This window comes from Saccopteryx bilineata, chromosome 2 (assembly GCF_036850765.1).
Source record: "Saccopteryx bilineata isolate mSacBil1 chromosome 2, mSacBil1_pri_phased_curated, whole genome shotgun sequence".
Lineage (NCBI taxonomy): Eukaryota > Metazoa > Chordata > Mammalia > Chiroptera > Emballonuridae > Saccopteryx > Saccopteryx bilineata.
The window spans coordinates 235,619,498-235,641,257 of record NC_089491.1 but is presented as its reverse complement, the minus strand read 5'-3'; the positions used below and the strand labels follow the sequence as shown (position 1 = coordinate 235,641,257).

The following is a 21,760-nucleotide window of genomic DNA, read 5'->3' as shown; positions in this document are numbered from 1 at the left end:
GGTGTTTCCACTATAAAGACTGCGGTCTTAGGGACAAATGCTGATGAACTATTTCATATTTCAGCACTTCCTCCTTCTTCAAAGACTTGCATGTCAACATAGAGCTCCATGTTTGTTTTTTTTTTTTTTTTCTTTTTTTATTTTGTATTTTTCTGAAGCTGGAAATGGGGAGAGACAGTCAGACAGACTCCTGCATGCACCCGACCGGGATCCACCCGGCACGCCCACCAGGGGGCGATGCTCTGCCCACGGGGGGGGGGGGGGTGCTCTGCCCCTCCAGGGCATCCGCGACCAGAGCCACTCTAGCGCCTGGGGCAGAGGCCAAGGAGCCATCCCCAGCGCCCGGGCCATCTTTGCTCCAATGGAGCCTCGCTGCGGGAGGGGAAGAGAGAGACAGAGAGGAAGGAGGGGGTGGGGGGTGGAGAAGCAAATGGGCGCTTCTCCCATGTGCCCTGGCCGGGAATCAAACCCGGGTCCCCCGCACGCCAGGCCGACGCTCTACCGCTGAGCCAACCGGCCAGGGCCGAGCTCCATGTTTTATAGGACATACTCGAGCTCACTCCATGCTCCCTGGAGCTTTAGCACAAGGGAATGGCCCTTGTTGATCAAGCTACCCAAAAGAAAATTATTTGGAGCAACCATGACAGATCGAGCAATTCAGTCTCATACTATTCATCACCAGAACGCTGCAGCCCTGTGTAAACAATTTCAACTTTCTCGGGAAGCAGCACAGCAGATTGGTAAATCCTATGCAAGGGGTTCTATACTACAATCTGTCCCTTCATTTGGAGTTAACCCTCAAGAACCCCTACCAGCACAACTTTGGCAAATGGATGTTACTCATATACCTTCATTTGGCAAACAGTCCTATGTCCACGTTACAGTGGATACATATTCTGGATTTATAGTAACCTCTGTCAGAACAGGAGAGGGTGTTATGCATGTTATATAGCTCATTGTCTGTATGCATCGGTCTATTATTGAATTTCCTAAACTGGTTAAACTGACAATGCTCCTGCATATGGAGCAAAAGCATTTACTGTATTTTGTCAAACCTTTTGAATTATGTGTATTTCTTACAATCTTTAAAGTCAAGGTATTATTAAAGTATACCCAGCAAATATTTTAAGGCCAATTTAAAAAAATTTAAAAGGGGGGAGTCATATCCTGGAATTCCTACGGGTCTACCGTATCATGCTTTTTGCTTAAAAAATTTTAAATTTCTTTTGAATGCTGATGAACAGGAGATGCCAAATCTTTTTCTCCTGCAAACTTCTACCTTGTTTACTTGATCCAGCTAATAACACTGTTTTGTCTTTTTCCAAATAGCCCCAGATAATGGAAAAGATTTATATAGGCGGATGAGGATCCTCAAACCCCTCAGCGAGATCTTCTGAGCATGGCTTTTTAGATACCAAGCAGCAGAAAAAGCCCAATAGAGATCAGGGGAACTACCAGCTTTGAGGATATGCCCTTAAAGGCTCCAACACCCCAAAGGGGTCTCATAGGATGTCATCTGGGTCCTGCTTCAATAGTGGAAAGGAAGGTCATTGAGCTAAAGCCTGCCAGACTTACATGCCTCTGCTGTGAGGAAATAGAGACACTGGAAGGTAGGCTTCCCCCTCGCTCCTCTAAGGGAGGGTTCAGTCTCTTCCAGCCCTGCTCCAGACACCTATGACCTAACCTTGCCCAGAAAGCTGGGGTTTGCCACTGAAGGCTGAAGGTGCCCAGGGCCGTTGGCCCCATCTACAACACTGTGGACGAGCCTAGGGTATTTCTTCCAAGAAGCAGGTAAACTGATCTCATTTGCACAAGGGCCACTTAACTATGTCTTGCCTGAATAGTCAGGTTTTTTATTCTTCCCTCAAAGATCTCTGTTGTGGGTGTTGATAGTCCTATTTTCTGCAGCTTTGTTTAATATATAGTGTTTCCTTTATCCCTCCTACCTCAATGCCCCACTCATATTTCAGGCTGGGACCTACTCCTAATTTAGAGCTCTCTTTTCCCCTTTTGCCAACTTCTATTATGAATCTACCTTTACCACCCAGCTTAGTGTATCCCAAAGTTCTCTTTACCATGACACAGTCACAAAGCTCCAGGGAAAAGCTACCTGGTCTCATCTCTCCAGGCAGAGGAGAACAGAAGCTCCATATCCACACATGCTGCAGATGGCTTTTCCAGTCTACCTGAATCATTACCAGCTAGAAGCAGTGGTCATTGTGACTTGGACGTGAGCAGCAAAGTATAGAATTGTGACAACAATTCCAGTGCCATGTGGACTTTTCCTGGATGTGGACTTTTCCTGGACTCCTGCTCCTTGGGACAGCTCCTAACAGACTGAACTGGGGTTGGGTTGCATTTATCAGGGACTTGGCATGGTGTTGGGGCAAACTTGGATTTGGTGAACTTGTTAAGGACAATACTTTTTTATGGATTCTTGCTGTATTGGCCAAGAGTTTGCTTAAAGGCTTTAATCACTGTAAAAAAAAAAAATAGAAGACTGGATAAAGAAGATGTGGCACATATACACCATGGTATACTATTCAGCCATAAGAAACAATGACATCAGATCACTTACAACAAATTGGTGGGATCTTGATAACATTATATGGAGTGAAATAAGTAAATCAGAAAAAAACAAGAACTGCAGGATTCCACACATTGGTGGGACATAAAAACAAGACTAAGAGACATGGACAAGAGTATGGTGGTTACAGGAGGCAGGGGGAGGGAAGGAGGAAGAGGGAGAGGGGTAGAAAGAAAACCAGATAGAAGGTGACAGAGGACAATCTGACTTTGGGTGATGGGTATGCAACATAACTGAATGACGAGATAACCTGGACATGTTTTCTTTGTATATATGTACCCTGATTTATTGATATAACCCCATTAAAATTAATAAAAATTTATTTTAAAAAATCAGTGTACATATTAGATATCAGAAACTTGAGTTAAAAAATAAAGTAATTTTTATATAAAAATATTCATTTAGCCCTGGTCAGATGGTCCGCTGGTTGGAGTGTCATCCCAAAGTGCAGAGATCGCTGGTTTGATCCCTGGTCAGGGTACATACAGTAACAGATCTTTGTTCCTGTCTCTGCCTCCATTCCTCTCTCTCTAAAATAAATCAATAAAAAAAAATTTTTTTTAATACTCAGTGTCAGGATAGGCTTGAAACTAAGTCTAAAATCCTTTTACATGCTGGAATCAGATCTTTACTCATTAGTTGGTATACCTAGAAAATGACAACCTGAACATTTATTTACTGTGCATACAATTTTCACAAGAACTTGTCTTTTCCCATTTGTTCCATTTTTAAAAAGTGACAGTTATGGCCTGCCCAGGTAGTGGCTCAGTGGATAGAGCACCAGCCTGGGATGCGGAGGACCCAGGTTTGAAACCCTAAGCTCACCAGCTTGAGTGTGGGATCATAGACATGACCCCATGGTCGCTGGCTTGAGCTCAAGGTTGCTGGCTTGAGGAAGGGGTCACTGGCTCAGCTGCAGCGCCCCACCCCTATCAAGACATATGTGAGAAAGCAATCAATGAACAACTAACGTACTGCAACTGTGAGTTGATGTTTCTCATCTCTTCTTTTCTGCCTGTCTGTCCCTCTCTTGCTCTCTCTCTCTAAAAAATAAACAAAAAATAAACCAGTTATTGTTCTTACTATAATAAGGTATTAATGTATAGTAAATGCTTTCTCTGTTGCACAGTAAATTTCTTTCTTGTGATTATATAATAATTGTGAGCAACATCTGGCATTTTCAGTTCGTTTGTTCAATAAATGTTTGAATGCCTACTATGTGCCAAGTGCTGTTCTAGGGTCTGGGGGTACACTGTGAACTAAACAAAAAGCACCCCATTTGAGGAGCTTGCATTCCAGTGGGAGGAGATGGGTGAAAGATAGTAAACATAATTAGTGTCTTTATTATACTACTAGTATAAAGCGATTAGTAGGTCAGAGGGTCGTATGTGCTGTGCAGTAAGAAGTAGAATGATTAATGCAGGCTGGGAGGTTGCAGGTTTAAACAGGGTAGTCAGGGTAACATTACTGATAAGTATGATTTACTAAGCAAAGGCTGGGAACCTTGTACAGATTCCTAGAGGAAGAGCATGCCAAATAAGACGGAACAGTCAGTATAAAGGTGGCATGAGGGGACCAGGCCTGTTTGAGGAACAGTGAAGAGGCCAGTGTGTCCGATTACTGAATACAGTTTCAAATAAGCCCTCTGCTGAGATCAGGAAACAAGACAATCACCTGTTAAGAAAAAAAACAAATCAAGACTTCAAAGCAGCCCAAATCCTAAAGTAGATTACAAATAACAGCTGATGCCAACCCAAGAAGACCTAGAAACAACACAAGTAAAAGCTGGAGGCAGACAACACCAAGCCTAGACTCAACCAGCTCTACAAAGAAAACACCCAGACACCCAGGCACCCAGGCACAATGAGAAGACAAAGAAGTGCAATCCAAATGAAACCACAAGAGAGACCTTCAGGAGATGAACTGAGTGATATGGAAATAATCAAACTTCCGGATGCGAAGTTTAAAATAATGATTGTAAGGATGCTTACAAATCTTAGAACAACAATGGATGGTCATCATGAACACCTAAATAAAGAAATAGCAAGTATAAAAAAGGATATTGAAATATTAAAAAAGAATCAGTCGGAGATGACAAATATCAATACAATATCAGAAATGAAGACCACAATGGAAGGAATTAAAAACAGGATGGATAGAGGTGGGGATCGAATCAGTGAGTTGGAGGACAACTGGAATGAAGGCATGAAAGCAGAGAAGAAAAAAGAAAAAGAGACTCAAAAAGTCTGAGGAAACTCTTAGAGAGCTCTGTGACAACATAAAGAGAAATAACATCCGCATCATAGGGGTTCCTGAAGAAGAAGAGGAAGAACAAGGGATAGAGGCTTTGTTCAATCATATCATAGCTGAAAACTTCCCTAAACAAATTCAAGAAGCACAGAGAACTCCACTAAAAAGAAACCCAAAGAAACCTACACCAAGATACATCATAATTAAAATGCCAAAGCTAAGTGATAAAGAGAAAATATTAAAAGCTGTGAGAGAAAAAAAGGCTATCACCTACAAAGGAGCCCCTATAAGGATGACATCAGACTTCTCAACAGAAACACTTGAAGCCAGAAGGGAATGGCAAGAAATATTCAAAGTAACGCAGAACAAGAACCTACAACCAAGACTACTTTATCCAGCAAGGCTATCATTTAAAATTGAAGGAGAAATAAAAAGTTTCCCAGACAAAAAAAAAAAAAAAAAACCTCAAGGAATTCATTACAACCAAACCAATGCTGCAGGAAATGTTAAGGGGCATGGTGTAAACAGATCAAAGTGGGAAAAGAATATAGCAAAAGAGGAATACAACTTTAAAGAATAAAATGGCAATAAACAACTACACATCAATAATAACCTTAAATGTAAATGGATTAAATGATCCAATCAAAAAACACAGGGTAGCTGCATGGATAAGAAAACAGGACCCGTACATATGCTGTCTACAAGAGACACATCTTAAAACAAAAGATGCACATAGGTTGAAGGTAAAAGGATAAAAAAAAAACCATTTCATGCAAATGGAAATGAAAAAAAGCTGGGGTAGCAATACTTAGACAAAATGGACTTTAAAACAAAGAATATAGTAAGAGATAAAGAAGGCCACTACATAATGATAAAGGGAGCAATCTAACAGGAAGATATAACTATTTTAAATATCTATACACCTAATATAGAAGCACCTAAATATATAAAGCAGACTTTGATGGATATAAAAAGCGAGATCAACAGCAACACTATAATAGTAGGGGATTTTAATACCCCACTAACATCCCTAGATAGATCCTCAAGAAAGAAAATTAAAGAAACAGCAGACTTAAAGGACACACTAGATCAACTCGACTTAATAGATATGTACAGAACCTTTTACCCTAAGGCAGCAGAATATACATTCTTTTCAAGTGCTCATGGTACATTCTCTAGGATAGACCACATGTTAGGGCACAAAAGTGGTCCCAACAAATTTAAGAAGACTGAAATCATATCAAGCACTTCCTCTGATCACAATGGCATGAAACTAGAAATCAACAACAACAGAAAAGCTCAAAAATTATCAAACACATGGAAACTAAATAGCAGGTTGTTAAATAACGAATGGATTAAGAATGAGATCAAAGAAGAAATAAAAAAATTCCTAGAAACGAATGATAATGAGCATACAACAACTCAAAATTTATGGGACAGAGCAAAAGCAGTACTGAGAGGGAAGTTCATAGCACTACAGGCATACTTTAAGAAGATATAAAAAGCTCAAATAAACAACTTAACCCTGCATCTAAAAGAACTAGAAAAAGAACAGCAAGTAAATCCTATATGTAGTAGAAGGAAGGAAATAATAAAGATCAGAGCAGAAATAAATGACATTGAGACTAAAGAAACAATACAGAGAATCAATGAAACTAGCAGCTGGTTTTTTGAAAAGGTAAACAAGATTGATGAACCTTTAACTAGACTCACCAAGAAAAAGAGAGAGAGGACTCAAATAAATAAAATTAGAAATGAGAGTGGAGAAATAACAACTGACACAACAGAAACACAAAGGATTGTTAAGAAAATACTATGAAGAACTATATGCCAAAAACTAGACAACCTAGATGAAATGGACAAATTCCTTGGAACATACAATCTTCCAAAAATCAATCTGGAAGAATCAGAAAACCTAAACAGACCGATTACACCAAATGAGATCAAAACAGTTATCAAAAAACTCCCAACAAAGAAAAGTCTTGGGCCAGATGGCTTCACAAGTGAATTCTACCAAATATTCAAAGAAGAACTAACTCCTATCCTTCTCAAGCTATTTCAAAAAATTCAAGAGGAAGGAAGACTTCCAAGCTCCTTTTATGAGGTGAGCATAATTCTGATTCCAAAACCAGGCAAAGACAACACAAAGAAAGAAAATTATAGGCCAATATCCCTGATGAATATAGATGCTAAAGTCCTCAACAAAATATTAGCAAACCGGATCCAACAATATATGGAAAAAATCATACACCATGATCAAGTGGGATTTATCCTGGGGAGGCAAGGCTGGTACAATATTCGCAAATCAATGTTATTCATCACATAAACAAAAGGAAGGAGAAAAACCACATGATAATTTCAATAGATGCAGAAAATGCATTTGATAAAATCCAGCACCCACTCATGAACAAAACTCTCAGCAAAGTGGGAATACAGGGAACATACCTCAACATGATAAAAACCATCTATGACAAACCCACAGCCAACATCATACTCAATGGACAAAAATGAAAAGAAATCCCCTTAAGATCAGGAACAAGGCAGGGGTACCCCCTTTCACCACTCTTATTCAACATAGTCCTGGAAGTCCTAGCCACAGCAATCAGACAAGAAGAAGAAATAAAAGGCATTCAAGTTGGAAAAGAAGAAGTAAAGCTATCATTATTTGTAGATGATATATTATATATAGAAAATCCTAAAGTCTCGGTCAAAAAACTACTGGACCTGATAAATGAATTCAGCAAGGTGGCAGGATATAAAATTAATACTCAGAAATCAGAGGCATTTTTATACTCCAGTCAGAAAGAGAAATTAAGGAAACAATCCCCTTCACTATTACAACCAAAAAAATAAAGTACCTAGGAGTACATTTAACCAAGGAGACTAAAGACTTGTACTCGGAAAATTATAAAACGTTGATAAAAGAAATCAAGGAAGATACAAACAAGTGGAAGCATATACAAGCTCATGGTTAGGAAGAATAAACATAATTAAAATGTCTATATTACCCAAAGTAATTTATAAATTCAATGCAATACCAATTAAAATACCAATGACATACTTTAAAGATATAGATCACATATTCCAAAAATTTTTATGGAACCAAAAGAGAACATGAATAGCCTCAGCAATCTTAAAAAAGAAGAATAAAGGGGGAGGTATCACACTTCCTGATATCAAGTTATACTACAAGGCCATTGTACTCAAAACAGCCTGGTACTGGCATAAGAACAGGCACATAGATCAATGGAACAGAACGGAGAACCCAGAAATAAACCCACAGCTCTATGGACAACTGATATTTGACAAAGGAGGTAAGGGCACACAATGGAGTAACGACAGCCTCTTCAACAAATGGTGTTGGGAAAATTGGACAGCAACCTGCAAAAAAATGAAACTAGACCACCAACTTACACCATTCACAAAAATAAACTCAAAATGGATAAAAGACTTAAATGTAAGGCGTGAAACCATAAGCATCTTAGAAGAAAACATAGGCAGTAAGCTCTCCGACATCTCTCACAGTAATATATTTGCTGATTTATCTCCACGGGCAAGGGAAATAAAAGACAGGATAAACAAATGGGACTATATCAAACTAAAAAGCTTTTGCACAAAGACAATAAGAACAGAATAAAAAGACAAACTACACAATGGGAGAACATATTTGACAGTACGTCTGATAAGGGGTTAATAACCAAAATTTATAAAGAACTTGTAAATCTCAACACCAGAAAGACAAACAATCCAATCAAGAAATGGGCAAAAGTAATGAATAGACACTTCTCCAAAGAGGATATACAGATGGGCCAATAGGCATATGAAAAAAATGCTCAACATCACTAATCATTAGAGAAATGCAAATTAAAACCACAATGAGATCACCTCACACCAGTCAGAATGGCGCTCATCAACAAAACAACACAGAATAAGTGCTGGCGAGGATGTGGAGAAAAGGGAACCCTCCTGCACTACTGGTGGGAATGCAGACTGGTGCAGCCTCTGTGGAAAACAGTATGGAGATTCCTCAAAAAATTGAAAATTGAACTGCCTTTTGACCCAGCCATCCCATCCCACTTTTAGGAATATACCCCAAGGACACCATAGAACAGTTCCAGAAGGAGAAATGCACCCCCATGTTTATAGCAGCATTGTTCACAATAGCGAAGATCTGGAAACAGCCCAAGTGTCCGTCAGAGGACGAGTGGATTAAAAAAAGCTTTGGTACATATATACTATGGAATACTACTCAGACATAAGAAATGATGACATCGGATCATTTACAATAACATGGGTGGACCCTGATAACATTATACGGAGTGAAATAAGTAAATCAGAAAAAACTAAGAACTATATGAACCCATGCATAGATAGGACATAAAAATGAGACTCAGAGACATGGACAGAATGTGATGGTAACAGGGAGTGGGGTGGAGCAGTGGGGAGGGGGCAAGGAAGGAGAGGGAGGGGTTAAGGGGAGGGGAGGGGCACAAAGAAAACCAGATAGAGGGCGACAGAGGACGATTTGATTTTGGGTGAGGGGTATGCAGCATAATGAAAGGTCAAAATAATCTGGAGATGTTTTCTCGGAACATATGTACCCTGATTTATCAATGTCACTGCATTAAAATTAATAAAAATAAGATTAAAAAAAAAAGAGGCCAGTGTGTCCAAAGGGAAGGGATGGAGTTGCTCAGCTTTCTAGGTATCAATTTCTCCTTAGTCAATTTTAAGAAGTTCACTGGCCAAAACAAATCAACAGGCAGATAATTTCCATCCCATGAATGTTCTGCAGATGGTAATCTATAAACAGGCAGACTCCTGTTTTAACTTGAATTCGGTAATTTCAGGTAACACAGAAGTTTCTTAAATCCATGCCATAAGTCAGCTAAATAAAGATTTCTTTTTCTGTAAATAAAAAAGCTGATAGTAGATCACATGCTTAGAAGACCTAACATTTAGAAAAAACAAAGTTTTACCATTCTAATTTTTTTCTCGGGAGGGAGGGAGGGAGATGAGAAGCATCAACTTGTAGTTGCGGCACTTTAGTTCATTGATTGCTTCTCATACCTTCCGTTCCTTGACATGTGGACTCCAATCAAGCCAGTGATCCCTTGCTCAAGCCTAAGACCTTGGGCTCAAGCCAGTGCAACTTTGGACTTCAAGCCAGCGACCTTTGGGCTCAAGCCAGTAGCCACGGGATGTCTGAGATTCCATGCTCAAGCCAGAGACCTCAGGATTTTGAACATAGGACCTCAGTGTCCTGGGCTGACTATCTACCGTGCCACTACCAGTCAGGCTTATCATTCTAATTTGTAAATGCCCCAGATAAAAGCTGAAAGGTTTTGTTTTATAGTATGGGATGGCCAAGGTGCCAGATGCACTTCTTTCTAAGAGAGCAGTGATTGCTTAGTCAGGGGAAATGGCTCTTTAAGGACAGGTTTTGTTGCGTCCTTTAGTTCTTTCAAGCTTAGTAGCTTCAAATTCTTTTTCACATTTTTATTTGGTGGTCTGCATTTTCTGTTCTATGATTCAGTGAAATTTTGTGTTTCTTAATTTCCCAATCTAAATTAGGCACACTGCTTTCATAAGGTCCTATTCAAAGAATGATATAGAGAATATTCCCAAAGTTACATGCATATCAAGTGTACTATGTTGATATATATCTTCAGCATCATCTTTGTTTCAGATGAACAGTACTTTTTATAAAGAACCAGGCTCCGTTTATCCAGTAAAATCACTAGCCCATGTTGTTTCTGAATTTTATTTTTTTCAGTGTGTATTTTTATAGTTGCTTAAACTTCTTTCTTTTCCATTTGTCATGGTTATTTCATACTGGAGTCCTGTCTGTGAATTGCTGTTCATTGCTTCTTGTGTATTTTTCCAAGAGGTTGAAGCTGAGGTGAGATCACTCAAGAAAATGCTGAGACGCCACAAGTCTTTGACTTTGTTCTCACAGTAAAAAGGGAAGGTGGTGTGAGCTCATGTAACTGTGGGTTAGAAGGGCCCTTGAAAAACTTGCCAGGTCTTTTCTTTCCTTTCTCTAAATGGGACTGCATGTGAATCACCATTACAAAGTCTACTGTCTTTAGAAGGAAGTCCAGCCCTAGCTGGATAGCTTGGTTTGTTAGAGCATCGATCCCTGGTTGGGGCACATCTTGGAACAGATTGATGTTCCTGTCTCCCCCCTTCCTCCTTCCCTTATCCTCCCTCTCCTCCTCTTCCCTCAAAAATCAGTAAACATTAAAAAAATAAGAATAAAAGGAAGTTCAGTTCCATTGCTGTTCTCAGTGGGAAGGTCAAGACCCTTAGCATTTCAAGAGCTGTTGAACAATTTAAGAAAGAATTTGTACTAAATATATATTAAATCTACAGTATTTTATGACTAGAAGAAAAGCTTATGCAGCAGTGAAAGGGATTTCATTACACACCCATTTGTGGTGGTTGAGTCCAGAGGACTATCTGCGGAGTTCCCGCCTAGACCCACACTGGGCTCCCCAGTCCAGGACACCAGAGCTGGGAAGGAGCCCCCATAATACCTGGCTGTGGAAACCACCAAGGAGTGTATTCAAGTGAGACAGAGGGCAGCTACAGGCCTGGGTGCTACTCTTGAGATGCCCATGCATGGACTCACTCAATCTGGACTCCGGTGCAGGGGCAGCAGCTCAAAAAGTGCCAGTACATATAGGGAGGAACTGAGTTGCCTAGTGCCAGGACTGCAGCAGCAGGAGTTCAGGGCAGCTCTCTCCAGGAATGGAAATGCTGGCAGACAACACTGTTCCTCTGTTGTCTTCTCCCTCCCAGCTGGAGTGCACCAAATCTGTGCCCTCCATTAACCTGGCCAACACCTGTTTGCTCTGCCCTGGTGATTCACTGAGAACCCACCCCACACAACTTGTACGCCTGGCCAGAACCTCTTCCAGCAGCTTTCCCACACAAGCTGCCTGCCTTGCCTCATGCTGCAGATTTTCTAAGAGTCTCTTTAAGGTCCACAAACCCCAAATGAACAGCAGCTGACCTTGGCGTACCCTGTACCTCTTGCTAAGTGGCCCCAAGCCCAACACAAGTGTTAGGAGAATGGTCTCAAGGTCTGGGCAGTTATGACTAAATGGTATTTTTGATGTTAAAATGTAGCACAGTATTTTGCAGAAGCAGCTGTAAGCAGGATGAGCTTGACAAGAACCCAACCTTAAATTGGGTGTAGCCAACAGCAAAAAGATGAAATTAACCAAATAGTGTATAGAAGAAGCAATAGTTAAGCCTCACTTCAAGGAGACAGAGCTTTGGGTGTGAATCCTGTCTCCTTTACTTGCTACCAGTAAATAAAGCTACCTAACAACAACCACCTCTCATTCTTCAATACAACACCCCAACCAGTGAACCCAAGTTTGGTAATGCAAACGGCGACAGGTCTCTACTTGCATTGTAACTTCCATCGGGTGGCCACAATCCTGGCATAAGTGGTGGCCATTCTTTTTTTTTTAAAGATTTTATTTATTCATTATAGAGGGGGGGGAGAGAGAGAGAGAGAGAAGAAGAAGCAGCAGCAGCAGCAGCAAGAAACATCAACTCCCATATGTGCCCTGACCAGGCAAGCCCAGGGTTTTGAACCGGCAACCTCAGCATTTCCAGGTTGATGCTTTATCCACTGCACCACCACAGGTCAGGCCGGTGGCCATTCTTGGCTTGGAATGGAGCTTCAACTAAGTAGTCATAAGCTGGTGCAAGTGGCAGCTGGCCTCAGCTCATACCGTGGTACCCACCAGAAGGTTCCAAACCTACCACTAGTGGCAACTGGCTTCATTTCAAAGCACAGCCTCTCTCAAGCATCTCCAAGCTCAGAACAAGCATCAACCAACTGCAGATCACTTTCAGTCTCAAGCCAGACAGAAGTTCCTTCTCTGCCACCTGGGAGGAAGGAGCACGCAACAAAGATGCTTGGCCTGCATCAGAGCCTCTCAAGAGGCCCCAGAACCAATACATATACTTGGTGGTCAGCTTCAGTCCACACCAGAGTACCACACAACTAGTTCCACGACACACCCAAAGAGTGAGCCTGACTGACACCAGAGCCCCAGTAAAGTGATTCCTGCTTCATGGGGTCAGCTCCTATATAACAGCTCATCCACTGCAGCCATGGTCTACGAGGACAGTCAGTCAGCCTAAGGGTCAACCCTAGCCTCTGATGTGACAACAATCAAGGTTTAACTACAACAAGACGACACACACATCCCACACTAGAAACACTCCAAAGCCCTTGGCCAGTTGAACAGAAAAATCAATGGATAGATCATCCAGATAGAACGTCAACAAGGAAACAGCAGCCTTAAATGACACATTAGAATAGATGATAGATTTAACTGACATTTTCAAAGCTTTTCACCCCAAAGCAGCAGAATATACATTCAGTGCACATGGAACATTTTCCAGGATAGACCACAAGTTAGGCCACAAAACAAGTCTCAATAAATTTAAGAAAACTAAAACCATATGAAGCATCTCCTCCAACCACAATGGTATAAACCAGAAATCAGTTACAAGAAGAAAATGAAAAACACACAAACACATGGAGGCTGAATAACAAAATAGAAACAAGCTAAAATACAGAGAATAAAATAATGGTTGCCAGGTGGGGGAGGGGGATGTGGGGCGATGAGTGAAAAAGGTGAAGGGATTAAGAAGTACAAATTGCCAGTAATAAAAATAATCATGGGATGCAAAGTACAGCATAGGGAACATAGTTGATAATGTTGTGATAACTATGAATGGTGTCAAATAGGTACTATACTTATCAGGGTGATCACTCTGTAAGCTATGCAAATGTATAATAATGTTGTACATCTGACACTAATATAATATTGTATGTTAACTGTAATTGAAAAAACTTTTAAGAGAAGAGAGTCCTGGCTGTGTAGCTCAGTTGGTTAGAGCCACATATACCAAAGCAAAGTTGTGGGTTCAATCCCTGGTCAGGGCATATACAAGAATCAACCAATGAGCCTTGGCTGGGTGTTTCAGTAGAGTGCTGTCCCAGGGTACTGAGGTCACGGGTTCAATCCCTGGTCAGGGCACATAAGAGAAGCAATCAATGAGTATTCAACTAGGTGGAACAAAGAGCTGATGCTTCCTCCTCTGTCAATCAATGGGAAATTAAAAAATAAAATAAATGTATAAATAACTGGAACAACAAATCGATGTCTCTCTTTTTGTTCCTCTCTCTAAAATCAATACTTTTTTTAAAGGGAATAAAAACACAGGATGAATGAGTAAGCTGTAGTACTGTCCCCTCTAAGTTACACAAATACATGCTGTGACGTAAAAGCCGCAGCTCGCCTATTTAAAGCTTTTTATCTCTACACACACAAATTTTCAATCGCTTTGGAGCAATCTTTCTTATCTTTTTGTTTTCTCCTTCCCAACTACATGAAAAGAAACTAAGATCGCAGAGTACTAATAGAAAGTCCACAGATTTGTTTTCTAAACAGAGATGGCATTTAACCCAGTTCACTTCTACTCTTAGTTTTCCTGTGGCCTGGCCATGATTATATTCCATACATGCATGTATAGTGAAACGACAGGAACTGTATTATGTATTAGCCCAAGGTGTTGAGTTTTCATGTTCAAATATCTGTTAAATGTCAGACACTGTGGTCAAGAATATTACTGTATTACCATATCCACTAAACACCATTTATCACTTACAATGAGGCAAGCACTGTTTCTCATACCTCACAAATGTTCATTCTTCTCTGAAGTAGATACCATTATCATCACATATCACAGATATCAAAGATACTGGAAGCGAAGCACAGTGATGTTAAGTGCCTTGCTAAAGACCACAGGGCTACTACACAGTAGACATAGGATGCTGACTCCAGTCCATGTTGTGAAGGCACAATGCAATACTGTCTCTCCAAAGATTACTAAGACCATGAGACCGTATCTTTAAGGGCCACACCCTTAAAAAGTTGGTACCTTTTAAGGGAAATAGAACTGTAACCAAATATTACATATTTGTGCTCAGTTTAATATGCATGTATGAGGTACAAAGGAGATTAACAATTGCACTTGAAGAAAGCTTTATGGGAGACAGATACCTTTATGGAAAAATTCAATGAAATCATTAGTACTTACCTTCCTTAACCCTTTGGAAGCATCTGACAATCTCATTCTCGTCTCCTCTGGATACTGTGTTTGCCCCCCATCCCCAAGTGGAAGCTCTTCTTCCTCTGCCCAGAGTCTACTTTAGGCTCTCCAGTCCATTCACTTCCCTTCCTCCTCACTCTATCAACTCCAAATGATTAAAATACCAACTAAATATGAAACACTCCCAAATCTGCATCTTCAGCTCAGATTGCTCCTGGTTTCAGACCCAGGAGACACCCATTCAAAGGTTTCAATTATCCAGTGCCTCATATGCAGCAAAGGTACTTTAAGATAGTACTTGAATCTGAAAGGTCAAAAAACAGATAAAAAAAACCAGTTCCTTATCATGTGTTGTAGTTCTCCAAAGGGCAGAAATAATCTCTAGGTGAGAGGATTATAGGTGGTTATTTCTGGCTTTCCGTTTCAAGCACCAGCAGTATTTATTGATTCTGAAAGGCCGTCAGGTACTTTAGCAATGCACTTCTAACACATTGCATGTATCAATTCCAATAATCCCTTGCAGAAGGAGAGAATGAGGGACCAAAGGAAATTTAGCAGTGGTTAAGGTTAAAACCGAACTAACTTGATATTCTTTTCAGGACATTTAAAAAAAAACTAAATCCCGCGTGGCTTCTCCTGAGGCTTTTCGTGCTGTCATCCCGGCCCCGATCCGGCCGGCTATTCCCCCCCCCCCCCCCCCCCCCCCCCCCCCCCCCCCCCCCCCCGGGGTCCAGGTCAGCGCAGGGCCGGAAGGCAATGGTGCCGCTGGGCGCGCGGGAGTCCACGATATGTTTCCTTCTTTTTGCCGTTCTCTACATCGTTTCCTACTTCATCATCACAAGATACAAGAGGAAGTCAGATGAACAAGAAGATTTTTAAATAAAAAATATAAGAAAAAAAACTAATTGAAAAATATTCTCTTTTATTTGTGAGTGAACTGAGAGTTGTTCAGACCTGAAACAAAAATCTGAAATCTTAAAAAAAAAAAAAAAAAAAAAGGTATTATTTGCCACAGAGGTCACCAGTACCACTAGAAAGATGAAACTAATTTAGAAGAAATCACTTTAAAAAGGCCCTGCCGGTTGGCTCAGCGGTAGAGCGTCGGCCTAGTGTGCGGAGGACCCAGGTTCGATTCCCGGCCAGGGCACACAGGAGAAGCGCCCATTTGCTTCTCCACCCTTCCCCCTCTCCTTCCTCTCTGTCTCTCTCTTCCCCTCCCGCAGCCAAGGCTCCATTGGAGCAAAAATGGCCCGGGCGCTGGGGATGGCTCCTTGGCCTTTGCCCCAGGCGCTAGAGTGGCTCTGGTCGCAACATGGCAACGCCCAGGATGGGCAGAGCATCGCCCCCTGGTGGGCAGAGCGCCCCCCCTTGGTGGGCGTGCCGGGTGGATCCCAGTCGGGCGCATGCGGGAGTCTGTCTGTCTCTCCCTGTTTCCAGCTTCAGAAAAATGCAAAAGAAAATGCAAAAAAAAAAAGAAATCACTTTAAAAGCACTGCTTTGCTGAGCAGGTAACACCAGCCTTAAAAAGTGGCTAGTAAAGGTAATTGAGGGAAAAAAATAAGTGAGGGAGAAGCAGGCTATTATTTATTCATTTTTAGAAAGGAAAGAGAGAAAGAGAGAGAGAGAGAGAGAGAGGAAAGGGGGGGAGGAACAGAGAAGCATCAACTCCCATATGTGCCTCAACGAGGCATGTCCAGGGTTTCAAACTACTGATCTCAGCGTTTAAGGTTAATGCTTTCATCCACTGCGCCACGATAGGTCAGGCTCTTTCTTAAAGAACAATGGGTGGCCCTGGCCGGTTGGCTCAGCGGTAGAGCGTCGGCCTAGCGTGCGGAGGACCCGGGTTCGATTCCCGGCCAGGGCACACAGGAGAAGCGCCCATTTGCTTCTCCACCCCTCCGCCGCGCTTTCCTCTCTGTCTCTCTCTTCCCCTCCCGCAGCCAAGGCTCCATTGGAGCAAAGATGGCCCGGGCGCTGGGGATGGCTCTGTGGCCTCTGCCCCAGGCGCTAGAGTGGCTCTGGTCGCAACATGGCGATGCCCAGGATGGGCAGATTATCGCCCCCTGGTGGGCAGAGCGTCGCCCCTGGTGGGCGTGCCGGGTGGATCCCGGTCGGGCGCATGCGGGAGTCTGACTGTCTCTCCCCATTTCCAGCTTCAGAAAAAATGAAAAAAAAAAAAAAAAAAAGAACAATGGGGTCAGTGCAAGACCAAGGAGGAAATCACAAGAAGCAGCAACAGGAGAGGGGCTGGACAGCCTGGACCAAGGGACGTGTGCCTATCCTCCCCATTGGAAAAGAAATAGGTAGGCAATGAAGGAAATACATAAGGTACAGCGAAGGAGAAAGAGCACAGGGAAACCACCCTGGAATCTCACCTGGAGAGAAGTACCTTTGATGCCTTGGTTTATTATGTGAAGAAAAGCAGCATCCTGGTTTCATGTTCATATCAATTAAAACAACAACAACTACTATACTATTAAGAGCCTGCCGTGCTTTTTCACCATAAAGTTTCTTATATGTAAGTCCCCCTTCTTGGTTTTTTAAAAAACTTTTCTTCCCTCATTTATCTTAGTGTCTCAGTTAATATTAACTTTAAAAAAATACTCACATAGCTTGTGGATTTCTCAAAAGAGCAGTAGGCCATGTTTCTGTAGTAGAATAAAAAAAAGCAGTGGTACATTTCTAGTGACTGACGGCAGTGAGGAAACTGGGGTGAGCGGGAACTAGAAGTGAGCAAAGGGCTACAGCCTCCCTAGTCCCTGTGGACGTGGCTTAATGGAGTCTATAAAACTGTGACAAAGCACTAAGTTCTCACCACATGCAGGACCTTGCCATTATTTTAGGGTGGACATTCAAACCTCCAATGCAGAGCAGAAAACTAAAAAACTGTAATGGGTTTTCTTCGAAGCTATCATATCCATATAACAAGAATAGATATTATAAAAAAGGGTCAAAGAAAAAGAAAATATGGGGAGAGAAATCAGAAAAATAGAAGAAAATGCCCAGAACTGAAGGACACAAAATTTCTAGAATGACAGGATCCACTGGGTACTCAGAACAGTAATGAGGAAAGACCCACACCATGACATATTCTCATGACGTACACAACACAAATTAGGGAGGGAGGAGAGGAAAGGAAAAACAAACCAACAAAATAGGGCTCATAAGAAGGGTCTGAACCACTATGCCTCCAGAGCAATTACAGATACCAGACAGTATACAACAATGCTTTTAAAATTCTAAGGGAAAATTATTTCCAGTCTAGAATTTTATAACATTTCCAAACTATCAAGCAAGTCTGTGGCCAAAATAAAGTCATCCAAATACTTCTTAGTAAATAAGGATGTGCCAAGAAACAGGATGACAGGAGGCCAGCCCAGGAATATGGGGCAGGTTCCTGAATTGTATTCGAGTAGCAGTGTTGACAGAAAGAGTGAAGACAGGAGGAAGAGGAGGAAGAGGAGGAAGACGCAGGGCTTCAATAAAAAGAAAAGTGGAAATGATACATTTGTGCTCATAGAAAATGTTACTGAAAGAATGTGACAAATATTTTTGAAGCATTTGGAAAAAATTTAACAGTTCCTATTTGAAAAAACAGGCAAAGGTCAACCTAAACACAAGAAGAGTGGAGCTGAGACAGGTCACCTGTCTCAAGGGCTGAATGATACTTGGCAGAGGCGTAAACACAGAAAAACTGCCCGCTTTAACCAAAAATTACACTATAGCTACACTATAGCTATAGGGGTGAAGGATCTGGAAAGGTTGGGACATGATGGGTGGAAGAACTGTCCTAATTTATCACAGTAGGAAACAGCAGGCCAAACACTGGGGAAAAGACAATAAGGACTACTAACGACCAAATTATTTAAAAACATGAAGACAACACCTGCAGAAAGAGGGAAATTGAGTGGCTGCCTCTAAGAAATGAGACATGAGGTAAGGAGCAAGAAGGGAATGGTTTTGGGGTTTGTTTTTTCCATTGTTAAGTCTTATAATACTATATGACTTTAAACCACATGAATTACTTTGGTAAAGAAAACAAAATAAAAAGGAGAAAATAACAACACTTAAAATTTGCCATTTTCCTCCATATATTTTTAAGTAACCTTACCTTTTGTGGGACATATTCATAAACAAAAGAACTTTTAGTCCAGACCCCTAGAGTGCTTGCTGGGCAGGAGAGAGCAAGGTGAATTGACCCCTTGGCCCTCACTCAGATTTATTGATTCAACATTTCCAGAGGAGTGATCTGTAGATTTAAAAGTACCTCAGGTGAGGGCCTGGCTGGTTGGCTCAGTGGTAGAGCATCAGCCCAGCGTGTGGAAGTCCCGGGTTTAATTCCTGGCCAGGGCACACAGGAGAAGCGCCCATCTGCTTCTCCACTCTTCTCCCTCTTCTTTCTCTCTCTCTTCCCCTCCCACAGCCAAGGCTCCATTGGAGCAAAGTTGGCCCGGGCACTGAGGATGGCTCCATGGCCTCCACCTCAGGCGCCAGAATTGCTCCGGTTGCAGCACAGCAACGCCCCCTGGTGGATCCTGGTCAGGAGCATGCGGGAGTCTGTCTGTCTGCACCCCCCCCCCCCACCTCTCACTTTATAAAAATATTAAAAAAAAGAAAGTACCTCAGGTGATTCTTAGCATCAGGCAAGTTGGGGAAATGTTGACCAGCGGGTTAACTAAAGATACATATTATAGTGCCTAACAATAAAAACACTGGTCGCTTTTTTTCTGGAGAAGAAATTTTAGGTTTTCTTGTTGAAATGTCGTAAGAAAAATTTAAATGATTCAAAGTCCTTGTTCAGGCTTGGCATCACAGTAGTCTCAGCCAATAGGGGCCCAGTGATCTCAGTGTGGATCTGGTTTTCTTGATCAGTGAACAACAGCTCAGCTCTCTTTGAAACAGCTACTGCAACTTATTTTCATTAAATTAATATCATTAGAGCCAACACAGAATGTTCCAATCACTAACAATTAAAACACCACATTTACAACTTACTGTTTAAATTTTCAAGTAATCAAAGAGTAGGTTTATTCAACTTATGCAACTGTATGTTGCAAATACCTTCTTGAATTTCTCCAGGGAGCCTGATATCCTCTGGCTTTTAACCACGCACAGGGTGAATATCCCTTAATTTTCCATTGTCTATGCTCTGGCAACCGGGTCTCTACATTCACCCTTCCAGTGTATATTATTTTTCCCACAGGATACCTTGATCATCTTCATTTATACAAATGTCATAAAATACATAGCTCTTCAGTCTTGAAAATACTCAAATGTAATGATCTTATTATACCTTATAATCATGAAATGCTACTGACCAATGATTTGAGTAGGTACTACATGTTAGGCACCACATATATATTCATCTCATGTCTCATCATGACAATCTTATTAGATACATGTTATTAATTATGTTACTTACACAAAGACACAGGCTGAGCTGTGGTCATGTGGGGACTGGGGACAGTCACGGCTTCTAGGCCAGTTGTCTTCTGTGGGTTGCCTCCACTTGCCATCCATCAAATGACTATTTCCACATGTGCCATGATATGAAAAAGTTTGGGAAAGACTGGTTTAAGTTAGACCAGCTTTGATCATTACTCAAAAGCCAAATAAAAGTATAATGAGGGCCAGGAATTAGTACAACAGAATCTCTTTAAAATGCTATATTGGGAAACGAGCTTGTCAGGCTTGCTCACTTGTACTTTACCTGGTTAGTGTGTGAGCACGTGGCAGTGCCACGTGCATATAGCCTATGTAAGGCTACAGTGCTGGCCCTCATCACAGATGGCAGATTGTGGATTGCCCGCCCACCACTGTGAGGGCCGCCTTTGCTGTTCATTTGTGTGCTGGTGTAAGAAGTGGTTGTCCCCTGCCTGTTTGCTCATCCACAGTTGTGAGACACTATCAAACAGGGATGGCCCAATACTTTCTGGCTCCGCAGTTCCCCTACTGTTTGCCCGTGGACCTGCCTGGCCTTAGCCACCAGCATTACATGCTGATATAGTAAAAAAGATAGGCCATGTTATAATCTATACCAGGGGTCCCCAACTACAGCCCGCAGGCCACATGCAGCCCCCTGAAGCCATTTATCTAGCCCCCGCCGCACTTCTGGAAGGGGCACCTCTTTCATCGGTGGTCAGTGAGAGGAGCACAATGACCATCTCATTAGCCAAAAGCAGGCCCATAGTTCCCATTGAAATACTAGTCATTTTGTTGATTTAAATTTACTTGTTCTTTATTTTAAATATTGTATTTGTTCCCATTTTGGTTTTTTTACTTTAAAATATTTTTTATTTGTGTGCATAGGGATTTGTTCATAGTTTCTTTTATAGTCCGGCCCTCCAACAGTCTGAGGGACAGTGAACTGGCCCTCTGTGTAAAAAGTTTGGGGACCCCTGATCTATACCACTGTTTGCTAATATTAAAAATTTTTTTTTGCCTGACCAGGCAGTGGCACAGTGGATAGAGCATCAGACTGGGATACGGAAGACCCAGGTTCGAGACCCCGAGGTCGTCAGCTTGAGCGCGGGATCATCTGGTTTGAGCAAAAGCTCACCAGCTTGAGCCCAAGGTCGCTGGCTTGAGCAAGGGGTTACTCGGTCTGCTGAAGTCCCGTGGTCAAGGCACATATGAGAAAGCAATCAATGAACAACTAAGGTGTTGCAACGCGCAACGAAAAACTGATGATTGATGCTTCTCATCTCTCTGTTCCTGTCTGTCTGTCCCTATCTATCCCTCTCTCTGACTCTATCTCTAAAAAAAATAAATAAATAA

The 21,760-nt window shown here is 41.7% G+C and overlaps 1 protein-coding gene across 6 annotated transcripts in view; it reads right to left on the bottom strand.

The window, feature by feature from the left end:
- FAM118B (family with sequence similarity 118 member B) overlaps window positions 1-21,760 on the bottom strand; it is a 66,705-nt gene that overhangs the window by 41,007 nt on the left and 3,938 nt on the right. For 3 of the 6 annotated variants that reach the window (XM_066259669.1, XM_066259671.1, XM_066259670.1), the window contains exon 2: window positions 20,406-20,510. The exons of 1 other annotated variant lie outside the window; for it this stretch is intronic. In XM_066259669.1, coding sequence (XP_066115766.1) covers window positions 20,406-20,503 — 98 coding nt within the window. In that variant the 5' untranslated portion in view covers window positions 20,504-20,510. Of the gene's footprint in view, window positions 1-14,971; window positions 15,315-17,591; window positions 17,632-20,405; window positions 20,511-21,760 lie in introns of those variants that run through there. 2 more of the 6 variants (XM_066259674.1, XM_066259675.1) reach the window with 2 other exon arrangements.